Source organism: Trichoplusia ni, chromosome 18, assembly GCF_003590095.1.
Source record: "Trichoplusia ni isolate ovarian cell line Hi5 chromosome 18, tn1, whole genome shotgun sequence".
Taxonomy (NCBI): Eukaryota; Metazoa; Arthropoda; class Insecta; order Lepidoptera; family Noctuidae; genus Trichoplusia; species Trichoplusia ni.
The window spans coordinates 4,677,022-4,690,307 of NC_039495.1; the positions used below are offsets into that span (position 1 = coordinate 4,677,022).

The 13,286-nt window shown below is 35.1% G+C and overlaps 3 protein-coding genes across 3 annotated transcripts; 2 read left to right on the forward strand and 1 right to left on the reverse strand.

Moving 5' to 3' along the window:
• The first annotated feature begins 2,570 nt into the window (after positions 1–2,570).
• LOC113503191 (gustatory receptor for sugar taste 43a-like) lies at positions 2,571–7,774 on the forward strand. Its single transcript, XM_026885028.1, has 9 exons — positions 2,571–2,742; positions 3,234–3,427; positions 4,000–4,150; positions 4,683–4,838; positions 5,173–5,286; positions 5,781–5,960; positions 6,187–6,299; positions 6,838–7,002; positions 7,516–7,774. Exons 1-9 carry the CDS (start codon positions 2,571–2,573, stop codon positions 7,561–7,563), a joined length of 1,293 nt encoding a protein of 430 aa, XP_026740829.1. The 3' UTR covers positions 7,564–7,774.
• A 231-nt stretch (positions 7,775–8,005) lies between these two features.
• LOC113503130 lies at positions 8,006–9,943 on the reverse strand. The gene is made up of 2 exons (XM_026884948.1): positions 9,898–9,943; positions 8,006–8,734 (listed from the first exon to the last, which is right to left on the reverse strand). Exons 1-2 carry the CDS (start codon positions 9,941–9,943, stop codon positions 8,085–8,087), a joined length of 696 nt encoding a protein of 231 aa, XP_026740749.1. The 3' UTR covers positions 8,006–8,084.
• Positions 9,944–12,039: 2,096 nt separating this feature from the next.
• LOC113502999 lies at positions 12,040–13,200 on the forward strand. Its single transcript, XM_026884780.1, has 4 exons — positions 12,040–12,269; positions 12,370–12,431; positions 12,507–12,663; positions 12,971–13,200. Exons 1-4 carry the CDS (start codon positions 12,074–12,076, stop codon positions 13,054–13,056), a joined length of 501 nt encoding a protein of 166 aa, XP_026740581.1. The 5' UTR covers positions 12,040–12,073; the 3' UTR covers positions 13,057–13,200.
• The last annotated feature ends 86 nt before the right edge of the window (positions 13,201–13,286 follow it).

Sequence of the window (13,286 nt, forward strand, 5' to 3'; positions counted from 1 at the left end):
ACATTACAAATGCAGTCGTAATCTCGAGGATGTTACACTATCGTTTACATAGCGTTACGCTAAACTATCGGTTCTATAATTATGCAAACCTGTATTATCAATACAGCGTTCCACATAAACTGTTTAACTGTTAAACATCCTTATCGATAAGAGTATTCATGAATGAAACCTCATTTGCCAAGACTATTTGCTACCAAACCTTGGGACGAACATGAGTCTACAAAACCTTATTATACTTGTTACTCTAACTATTTTTGAAACTGAAGGCTCGCCTTTAAAAATACTACAAATAAATCAACGAAAAACACAAAATTATGAAGTTTTTAAAGAAATTTTGATACAAAACCTTATTGTTACTACTGACAATCTTAAAGTCATTCTTAATTGGGAACGTGAAAATACTGCTGTACGATTGGGAAATGAAGACATTCGCAACAAACCAGTTAACTACGAGTATAACATTTTTGATAAACCGACTTATGGATTCGGAATAAAACAAAACAAAAATGCAATAAAGGATGTTAAAGATAAATTCATTAATGATAAAGGTGAAGTTTTAAATGTAAAAGAAGGCTTTGGAGTCAAGAAATACTTAAGCAAGAGATCTCAAGAATTAGACAAATCAGAAAAAGAAAATACCGATGAATTACAACTGATGAACGATGAGGAAAATTATGAAAATCTTAACAATTCAAATGAAGAAACCCTTTTAAATGGTGATAATGTTCTGGAAGAGGGTAAAGTAAAGAGGCAAGCTGATGGAGGTGATGGAGGAATTATATCAAACCCGGTGACGGGTGGAGACACACAGATGTTCATGGGAACATTCCAAGCAGTAATGAGACCTATGAAACTGCCTGGAGTCTCATAAATTACACTGTATTAGTGTAGTGAAGAATGCAAACATATTTCATTAAATATATTTTACTTACTGTTTTAGTTTGTTTTGGAAACACATTTTTTAAAATCATATTTAACGTTTAATGGTGGATTCAATAAATAAATTAAACAATTTCGATTACTTCTGGCAGTTTTATTTTATTTGCTTGATTCCATATCACAAACAATACTTTGCTTTTACTGGACCAAGACTACTTTTACGATCGGAAAACCATAAACAGATCAAAGTTTTTATTTCAAATAGGCCGCTTTCCAGGCACTTTTGACGTTACAACAAGGACTAGGGGCACATAGCTTAACAGTAGCGGTAAACAAGGTAAAAAGAAAATACTCTGAAAACTGAATCAAGACAGAAATCGTTGAGTCACAGTCTTACACAAGTAGATACACACTTGTTGATGTTATTGATGGTCTTCAAAGGAAATTGATTTCATTCTTGTTTGATCTTGGTTCTCTATTTGAATGGTCGCGTTAGTTAACATAAAGAACAAACACATTTTTCATAAAAACAAATATTAACAAGGACACCATTTATAACTAAGTATAACAGTTGACGGGAATAATAGAAATGTGGATATATCGAGAAGGATATTGGCTCGTTATTAGATTTTTTTTTAGGGCACTTTAAGAATATAATTTTTATAATGTTATGCAAATTATCTTTACCAAAAACTTATCTTTTTGTACGATCCTCTCTATTATAGTTAAACTAGCTGACCCAGCAAACGTTGTCTTGCCGAATATTTTTTCTCTCTAGTTGTATGTATTTTTAATGCCACATATTAAAAAAAATAAAAACAAACAATTTCGTCCAAAAATAAAATATATTTTTTTAGTGTGAGCAACCCTTAACACCTAGGGGTATGAAAAATAGATGTTGTTCTAAGACCTACCCAATATGTATACAAAATTTCATAAAAATCGGTCGAACCGTTTCGGATGAGTACGGTAACTAACATCGTGACACGGGAATTTTTTATTAATTAAATAAAAAATTTAGTTAATCTTGAAACCGAAAAGAATAAAGTCTTATCCATATTTTCGAAATCCATGCTAAGCTAAGCAAAATAAAATATTATTTATAGTTGGATTTAAACCAAAATTCATATCTGGTTAGAGAACTGACGTGTGTGGTTGTTTTAACACAAAGAAAATAGTTCTCAGGTATGCCTGAAGCAAGTCGGGCATACTTTTTTCTCTATCGGTGTATCTTGATTGCTATCTAAAGTATCACAATTAAAAACAAAAGCGCCACATATATTATGTTATTGAAAGCTAACTTAACTAGCGACAGTTTTAACTTTAATAAGTAATTAGGCAAAATTAGAATGAAAATATAGATTCAAGATTTCAGATTTCAAATTTTCACAACTTTTCATAGCTTTTTCTGAGGGCCTGCTACAAATCGAACCAAACGAATCCTACGCGAACATAAAGTCGGCATGAAAATCTAGCCTGCGTGTTAATCCTGGTTATAAACCATCTGTGTACCAACTTTCGTCTAAATACGTTCAGTGGTTTCTGCGGGAAAGAGGAGCAAATATGAATACATACACACTTGCAAACTTTCGCATTTATGATATTAGTATTAAGTACTGCTTCCTATAATACTGCTGCTACTGCTTTAGTATTTATGGTTGTTATCCCTTCCTAGGTTCCAATCCCGAACAATGACTAGTCCTCGTGGGCAGTGCGTGGTGTCCGGCGCGCTAGGCCTGGTGCTCCGCATGTCTCAGATCGCAGGAGTGGCGCCACTAGGCTTCCAGAAGGTGCGAGAAGGCTGGCGGGTCCACGTGTCCACTGCAGCCAGTTTATATGGACGAGTACTTGGATTTATACTATGTGAGTGAGGAGTTGATAAGACTTTTTATCTCGTGACGTCTGAGACACAAATGTTTATAATCTGCGCTTATCGATGGATTCCCGATTTAAAAAAAAAATTGTTAACACTCACTGGAGTAACAGATAAGGATCAAATTCTTGTAAGGAATGTCTGCTATCTAGTCTTAAATGGTTTAATTAATTATTTCAGTCAGATTAACTGAAATTAGCGCCATCTAGTAAATATAGGCTGTATTACGAAAGTAGAGTATAAAGTACCGACTGCCTAACCAGTTGATTCGGTTACGGGCCGCTACGAGGTGTGCTTTTAATATAGGGCTAACTCCGTCAAGCACCAAATCACCCCTTACAAGTAAATTGTTGTAGTATTAGAAAATCGACGGCGCTATGCTCTGATAGTAGGAGAAGCAAGATAGTACAGTATCCATCTCGCTTCCTCAAGTATCAGAAATATTTCTGGCAAAAAAAGAACCATATCCCATAAATTCCAGGTGCAATGTCAGTAACGGCGATAACAGTGGACATATGCTACCAGCCAGAGAACTCTTTCAGAACTCGCATGAACTCTTCGCGCGTGGTGTGGGTGGCAGACGTGGGAGTGGTGGGGCTGGTGGTGGGGACGGCAACCTTCACTGGCCTTAATAGGATGAGGAGCTTCACGAGCTACCTGCTGCATCTACAGAAGGTAGTCTGGAGTTTGATAATCTTATTTTTGAGTTGTGGAGAGCTCGAATATAGATTTTAAAGTTAGAGGCGAGAGGAAGCTGCAGTGACACAAATATGTCCCTGTATGTGTGATTCAGTACCATCTAGTAATGTTCGTCAGTTTCACATCTTTACGATATTGGGTTTAATGTTAATTACATGCTCAATACGCAAGAGACATGCTCTCTTGCGTATGCAAAAAGCATGTAAAAAAGTAAAAAGTAAAACAAAAAACACTATGATAAAAAAAATCATAAGAATTGGTATAAGTATATTCTTCCATAGAAATTAAAGAAAAGTCTATTGTAATTCTTATTAACATAATAAATCCAAAAGCTATTCCGCTCTCTTCAGGCAAAAAACAATTTTTCACCCTTCCTTTATCCCAAGTATCATAGGAACTCAAAGTACCATAATCCCCTGAAACACCTAAACCAAATTGTGAGGAGCTATAGAACTCAGCTGTATGCGAAAAGAACTCACATTTAATTTAGATCTGCTATACAATTATCTGTTAGGTTCACAGGCATCTAAACCAAGGCCTTATTCCAGATTAACCTCAAGCTGAACTACTACTACCCCAAGCAGTCGCACGAGAGGTCCAGGATGCTGATCGTCATCGCGTCGATGACTCTCACCGTGTTCACTATCTTCCTCGACTACGGGATCTTCATGTATCATGTCGTTAACGAAAATAAGAAAGGTTGTTTTATTTTTACTATTATTTACGTTTTGTTTCAACGACTATCTTCTCTCTGCACCGCCTCTTGGTTGAATGGTAGAGACTGTCTCTAGCATTAAGTCCGCTATTACTTGTATAAGAAGTATAAAATCACAAAAAAATAATTATCAGCTAGATTTTTATAAGTATCTAGCTGACCTGGCAAACGTTGTTTTTTTCATATAAACTATATATAAGTAATATTTGGTGTAGAAAAAAAAATACGAATGAAAAAATATCGCATCCGATTCTCAGACCTACTATTTATGCATTTAATATTCAGTCAAGCTGTTTTGGAGGAGTATAGTAACCTATATTGTGGACAAGATAATTTTACAAATAATATGATTTTCTGAGCATAACTTTCATAGTAAACAATTACAGCAAAGTTAAACGAAGTGAATAGAGTCCGAAAATGCAATTTTTCTTTGTTTTTGTGATAATACTAATGATACCTCCGAGAAATGGTAATCCGCAGAAATCCGTCAATTAAAATAATGAAAGTTCATTTCAGTTGCATTATCCAGCTTGTACGTGTTCTACAACATATCGTCCGTGGTGCTCCAGATCATTCTCCTGCAGTTCTCACAGATCGCCACCTCCGTCTGCATCGCTGTGGAGAGGCTCAACAAATGCTTGAAGGGCATGCTCCAAGAAGTCCTTAACAATTGTAAGTAGCTATAGATAAAACTAAGAAAAAAATGTAGTATCTAAATAACGAAGAGGTTTTACAACCGTTTAATAGTTTTACGGCTCAATCAAAAACCGGGATGTTGATCAAAAATAACTTGCAAGATTCAATTACAGACTGAGACAAGTCCACAATCTATGAATTATTATGCATTGATTGAAAATTCTGTAACTACACTTAACCTAGAATCTTCGCGGTTTATGAATAGTAAGTATGTACGGTGAAATGGGTTATTTTGATTTCTTGGAAATTAATTCGTGTTTAGGCCATTTATATGTACCTACATAATTCAAATAGTATGCTTTTTTTTCAGCATCTGATGTCAATAACTTCATAACACAAAAGGAAAAGCTAGCGAACTCATATCTTTACAGCGTTCCATTCAAATCGATTAACAACGTGATCGATACATTACCAGTATGCAAAGGTATGTACCACATTCTACATTGTAAGTATCACACTACTACGTTCTCTAATATACCATAAATTAACCATACGTTTTATAGTTAAAAAAAGACTCACGCACTAAAGAATTTAATGCTTCCGTCGCCGGGGTTTGTTGGATATACAGTTGATTTGGCGTGTTGACAAAACCACTGAGCTATTCGCGCAGGCAAATGTAGAAAAACTTCTGGGTAAAATCTATGCTAGCCATTGAAGTCTCATTGGAAACATTAGATATCAATAAGATCGGTATTTTTAAGTTAACTAATATTTACTGCTACACAAAAAAATTACATCAAACTGTATCATGCCTTACACAAGCATTTTCTGAGTACTTTAACACTCTAGATCTACGGAATACAGGGTTTTATAAGGTACCTAAAAAAATATCATCACCCCGGTAGAAGGAAAGCTCCCGTTGATTTAAAATAGCTATATACATAAATCCAAATTCTTTCACAAACCCTTCTCCAACAGTTCCTATAGAACCAATGAAGTCATCGCCGCCAGCCATTCGCTGCCTCGCTCTAGTGTACTGCAGCATCTGCGACGTGGTGAGACAGGTGAACAGCAGCTTCGGGCTAGTGCTGGTGGCGCTGCTGCTGTCGCTGCTTCTGCATCTCGTGATCACGCCGTACCATGTGATCACCAATATATGTAAGACATAATTTTGCCAGCGCGACATCGCTCGCTTTGACCACTTTAGTTGCAAAAAACCCTTCGTTTGATACGGTCAGATAGAGTTTTTTTTTAATTTAGTTACCTCCTAAAGTTATTATGGTTATCATAAAAATAACTTTAAGTTAGTTATTTAGTTTAAGATTATTTTGGAGTGTTAATCTCTCAATAACGATGATTACGAGAATCTTATGTTTTTCCACAGTCAACGCCGATAGGTCCGACTGCTCAAGCCCCAGTTTACAAGTCAACTGGGCTATCATGCACTTCAGCAATCTAATGCTGATCATAGAACCCTGCCACAGGACCCACGAAGGGGTAAGAAATTGTTTATTTTTCAAACTTACGTGCATTTCCTTTTAACGGTACACTTTCCCCATTATATAGACAACTAGCTGTTGCCCGCGACTTCTTCCCCGTGGGTAGATGACATAAGTTATGATTTAGGTATACCTGCCCGGTTTTTTTTACATTTTCCATTATATCTTAGCTCCTATTAGTCGCAGCGAGATGGTTTTAGCCTAAAGCCTTCCTCGATGAATGGTCTATTAAACACAAAAATAATTTTTCAATTTGGACCAGTAGTTCCTGAGATTAGCGCGTTCATACAAACAAACAAACTTTTCAGCTTTATATATTAGTAAGTATAGATTAATTTCGCTTCTATAGACGAGTAACGCCTGATAGATCTCTATAAGTAAATTCGCTAGTTTGGACAATTTTGCTGTGGGAAAATCAGTAAAATTTATTCGACTGTCTCTAGGGTCGCTACAAAACATTTACAAATGTTTTATATAGGACTTATGCAGTCACTTTGAAAGCTTTAATTCTTTTTCTCTACTTTAATGGTCTCCAGATGGAATACACGAAGCACCTGATCAGTCAGATGACCCGCTTCACGCCCCCGAAGTACGACGCGCTGCTGACAGAGCTGGAGATGTTCTTCCGGCACCTCATGATGAACGAGTTCACTTACGCGCCACTCAAGCTGTTCCCACTCAACAGGATGCTAATTGTCACGGTGAACCTCTTTTCCCGTCGTGATATCGACTGGATGTTGGTCTAGTGGATAGTGGCCCTGACTGCTATACCGAAGGTCGTGGGTTCGATTCCCATCCAGGACAGTTTATGTGATGAGCACGATCATTTGTTCTGTGTCTAGGGAAACTTATTTATATTATGTATGGATTTAGAAATATTTAAGTATGTCTATCAGTAGCCTAAAGTTGTGGTAGTAAACACTAACGACATCAACCCACGTCAAGGGCACGGCGTGGGGATATATAGAGGGTTCTCGCCGACTATAAGCCCCGGGTGTCAACTGCCTGAGCCAGAGCCACGGAATCACTCGCGTATACTCAGCGCGAGTTTATTTGTCTTTTTCTATGTCTGAATCATGTGTAAGAGGCCTATCAAAAATCATCATTAGGTATAACATATATTTAATAACTTGCTTAATTGGATCACCTTTCAGAAAATAAATCTATTTCTTATAAAACTACATAAACAACAATTTTTCACGATTTTTTTACAGATATTGGGAAGCATCACCACATACCTGGTGGTTATGATACAATTGTAGAATTATTTTTTCAAGACTAATAATCTTGCTGAAACATCTATAATGTCAATTAAAGCACTCAAGAAAGCACAACTACAAAAATACACAACCCACTAAGATGACGTTTTAAATAAATAAGTATGCATTTACATGAAGACTTTTTCTTCTGTCCTTCCAGTAACGGTCGATATTTTTGAATTGAGGAAACTATTGTGTTTGTTTTTTATCCTTACCAATCGTTTTGTTAATTCTGAAATTAAAACACAAATTGCAATGTAAAATGTGGAGTTTGATTTACATTTGTCATAAAACTTATATCATGGTATTCAATAACCATGGTTACTAGTATATGAAAACTATAAATGAAGAAAGTCGCACTGTGGAACGAACCGAGAGGCCTATGTCCAGCAGTGGAGAGCTACAGGCTGAGATGATTTTGATGATGATAAATAAAGACCCAGACTGCAAAATTTTCGACAATTGCTGTATTTTTAAAACAATTCATCTCCAATTTAATAAGCTAACACAATTCGTAAAACTATTTATTTATCTTTGTCTTTCTTACTGTTATGTTCTTCCAGAAGTTTCTCCGCTGTCAAAATACGTTCCTCTATATCTTCTGGGTTTAGATCCAAATCAAAGAAATTTTGAAAACCGTAAAAAGTATTTTCTTTTTGCAGAAATACGTCCTCATCATCATCACTTAATTTCATCAAAACACTTCTTTTCCCTCGATAATTTTGAAACTTATTGAATTTAGCTTTTTCTATTTTTACTTTATCTCTTGAAGCTCGGATGTCTTTAGGATGTATTTTAGCCGCAAATCTTTTGACATTTGGTGCATCATCATAATCCTTCATGACAATATTACTGTTACCAAATTCATAAGATTTAACATTCTCTTTAACGTTAGTTGTTTCAGCATCTCTTTTATCAATCTTATTATTTTCTTCAAATCTACCTTCTTTATTATCACAACCAACTTCCCGTTTATCAGTTTTATGTTCATCTGTACTTTCATTTTCTTCATCAACAATATCCACGTTTCTTTTGAATATTGTTACATCATTTTTCTCCAATATTTCCGGTCTTTCTTCTAAGGCATTTAAAAGATACTCGAATAAGGCTGGTATGCTTTTAAATATATGAATGTATTCATAATTTGGTTGGTTTTCTTCATCAGGTTTCTCATCTGTTGTAAAGAAGTTAAAAAAAAAATATCCAAACAAATAAATAATCTCATCCAAGTCATTTAAGCTTTTTGATATCTATATCTCTCTATCTTTTTTAGCTTACGAGAGGGTTCTAACCCTCTCTAGATAGTCGTTCTCTACTTTTTGATAAGTAACATTATTTTTAGTCTGTAATCAAAAAAAATAAAGTATTTACTTACCATTAGCTAACACGTTAAAATAGATTAAATTGAACAAAATCGCAATAAACAACATTTGATATTTCATATTCATGACTATTTTCTTGACTGCGACCTATTGCGGACAATTTTCACGAAAAAACTGCGCAAAAAATACGAAATACGTATGAATTTACGAAGTCATAACTTTTCGAGATTAGATAAAGGGCTGTTTTAAAATTCAAAGTCCTCAAACCGCTTATGTCTAGATCGGTAACCCTGTACTTTTGTCTGTTAGGCATAATATAGGATTCTCTGTTATCTACTAAATTAGGTAGTGGGTTTGAGAAAGGCAGTCACTCTATGCGAAAAAACGATGTTCAATTTAATTCAAAATTCGAAACCAGTTTATAAGTAAAAGTCGATTTAAAAAATTAGTCGTCTTTCAAATCAAATCGATTATTAATTGTGGAACATTGTTCTCGTTCTTCTTTTAAACCATTAGTTTATTTACAAATTTCTTGAAAAAAAAATCAAGTCAAAAACGCCGTGAAGTAGCAATTTAGTGTTAACCTCGTAATACAACTGTGTTATGCATATCTAGTTCTAGGTACTACTAACAACTTAATTACTAACACGCAAAAAAAAGCAAAGACATCCATTTCTGCGTCACCGAGTTTATAATGTTCGCCTTTTTTCTTATTTATTAGGTTTATCAAAGAATATGTTCAGAAAGTAGTCAATGGTTTTTTTTTCATAATTTACCTAAATAAGATCACAATATTTTCTTCAATATAATAATTTTCGTTAGTTAGATTCATAATTATTTATTTTACCAAGATATTCACTCACGCGTATTTATCGGGATCGTCTGACTAGTTTTGGACCCAACCTCCTCAATGAGGAGCTGAGATATGACCCATGATTAAAATCTCCAGTAAGGTTAATGCACCACAACCTTGTTCTGTGTTATCAGAGCTTAAACGCTTCCGTAGGTTTCTGACGTGCCTTTCTTTCTGCCTCTATCCTCATGATGTTTTCCTTCGTCATTTTTAGCAAGTCACTTTGTAATGCACTCATGATTACCATTACGCACTTGACCTTTGACCTGCCGAGTCCAGCGGTCATCGCAACCTATACTATGCTATCACTGCTCACTCCCATGTGATTCATTAGAACTACGCCACACGAGCTCCCGAATGTCTATCATAAATTAATATTTCATTATTTGTTCTACTCAAACTGTTTATATTTCAAAGATTTACGAGTTTTGTTCGAGACACGTGTTTATTCAACTTGCTGAAGTAAACATCTATTCACTATTGTTTTTCGTTGGTCTTCGCAGGAATTTGATAGAATCGGGATTCTAAGGACGCAAATATTGTATTGATGACAGAAATTGAATTATTGAATTGTCATAAACCTCATAATATGAACCATAATGTTCGGTAAACGGATTTAAATGGAACGGTGTTTGTAGTCAAACTCCTCCGAAACGGCTCGAACGATTCTCGTGAAATTTTGTGTGCATATTCGGTAGGTCTGAGTATCGGACAACATCTCTTTTTTCATAAAACCTATCTGGTCGGAAGTTACCTTTCCGTAACCTTCGACCAGTCTGTGCGTGCCTTGGGATCGAATTAGGGACCTTTGACTTGGCAGTCCTGCGGTAATGCCACTGCCATGAACAATCCACCACTGCGTATATATTTATACGAACCAATATTAATAATAATATGTTAAATATATGGTTACTGTTTTTGTAGACTAAATACACTCATTATTCCCGTCTAGAAACTTATTTTCTAAACAAACTCAGGCAGACGAAAGCACTTAAAATGCAGGAAGTAGCTACCTACACTACAATTAATCAAATTGTCAATAGCAATGATCACAAATTGCCCCGTTTTGATATTGACGGGGCATTAATGTAACAACGCTTATTTGCGACTATTATACATTTTCTAGATCACCACCATTTATTCAAATTGCGGCCAGTGGTTGACCAATCGTTTCAGGTTTTATTTTATTTATAGGTTTTGAATATTATGAAATTAAGTTTTGATACGTTAAACCGCTAATGATACATTAATATTGCTTAAAAAGATTTTAGTAGCTATCAAATTAGTTTATCAAGTGCAATCTTGTAGTAAAAATAATATTCAACGTTAATTAAGTAGGTATAGTATGCAATATGAACGTTAAAAGCAGAAAGTTCTAACGGAACCCTCAAGTATAAGTCAGCAGCAATATTCCATTCACGTAAATTATCTGTCAATCACTTTAATATCTATTCTAGGTAATCTGTGCAGGGGTTGTAGACTTTCTAATCGAACAAAATATTCTTAATATTGGTCTGCAAGAATCACAGCATAAAAATAATACGCGGCAAAATAGACAACGCCATTGAATGTTTAGTAAATACTAGCTGTTGCCCGCGACTTCGACCCATGGGTAGAAGATATAAGTTATGATTTATACGTGCCCTGTTTTTTTCACATTTTACATTGTATCTTCGCTCCTATTAGTCGCAGCGTGATGGTTTATAGCCTAAGCCTTCCTCGATGAATAGTCTATTCAACACAAAAATATTTTTTCAATTTGGACCAGTAGTTCCTGAGATTAGCGCGTTCAAACAAACAAACTCTTCAGCTTTATATATTAGTATATAGAGTATAGATATATTCTAGACAAAAAGTAACATAGAATCATTATTCATTTAACGCTATCCTACAGACATAATTAATTCTTATTTCCTGAAGAAATGTATAAAATCACCAAACAAATAAATGTGATGTTACCAGGCAAACAGGAGTCACGTGCAGATGTCGTATCCAGCGATCTTGTGTGTATCATTTACATTTTATTTTACTTTCAAATTTACTTTTGCAGAATTTGAATACATAATTTATTTATACTACTGTTACATATCACATTGTTCGCCATGTTTTATCTAAGCTTTATTCATTCATGAATATTTTTTTCTCCACATACATTTTTATAATGAAATCTATTCATTCTTTATTTCGTCCGTTTTATCGTAGCAACGGTTTTCAACCACTGTTAGTTTCAATTACCAATTACTAGGTTCACATAAATAAGGACACGTTCACAGTCAATGTCACAGTTTGTAGGTTACGTGACATTTGATAGTGTGACCTAATAAATCAGATCTCAAAAATGGCGAAAGTAATTTTCGCGATTACTTTGACATTGGTAACATTTACGTTGATCAAGTGTGCGAATACTAAAAGTAACCAGATGACAAAAGAAGCGCCGGTCAATGCGAAGGACCAGGATAGCAGTATTGATGTGTCGGACTTGGATACGCAGGCTATCATGAACGCTTGTAACGAGAGCTTTAGGATTGAAATGAGTATGATTTCACTCTAATTCTTTGAATTCTATTCTTCATATTTGCTAAACCTAATAACTTTTTCTATCTAATCGTTATAATCTTCTTTTTCGTTGTACAGGTTACCTAGAATCCCTAAACACCAGCGGCAGTTTCATTGATGAGACTGACAAAACGCCCAAAGTACGTACATTTTCTATTCTCTTGTATACTTCTTTACACAGATACTACAAACTCTTGTGTTTCATGCGCTCCTAGTGCTTTCTACGCTGTGTATTGGAGAATACGGGCATTTTGTCTGAGGACGGTCGCCAGTTCAACCCGGCACGAGCTGCCTCGGTCTTCGCCGGGGAGAGGAACGGGAAACCTATGGATGACCTCAATGACATGACTGGACTCTGTGCTGCAGATAGGCGTAAGTTAGAACTTAGCTTTATTCTGTGTATGAACATAGTATAGCCCTGGTCACTGAAAACCGATTTAAATCCTTTTTTTTTTAATATTATTCAAAATCCCCATTATTTTTAAACGGTATTATTTAGCTCACTTCGTTTTTTTTATTTTATTTTATCTGCATTTACTCTTAACCCAGGCTTTGACTGCTTCACCATTAAGGAGACACACATCGTCTGACGATTGCTAAAACTTAGTTAAAAATATTGATTTGCACACTTTTGTAAAACAAATGACTGTAAAATCATAATATAATTTCTATTTTGCAGAGGAAACTTGCCCATGTGACCGAGCTTACAAGTTCCTGAGGTGTTTGATGTCAATGGAAATAGAAAAGTATGAGACTGCTCAATAAATACAATTCAACCCGTAAACCTCCTACATGCTTATACAACCCTGGTACTTCTCAACAATTACACGCGTCACGCAGCAATTATAAACTTTGTAGATAAATTAGATTAGTACATAGTAAGTGAGAAATAAATTATTAATGCATTGACATGTGGATTCTTATTATTACATTTGTAAAAGAAATAAGGCAGAAGTATAGAAAATACGTATGTACTGATATGTACATATCCAAAT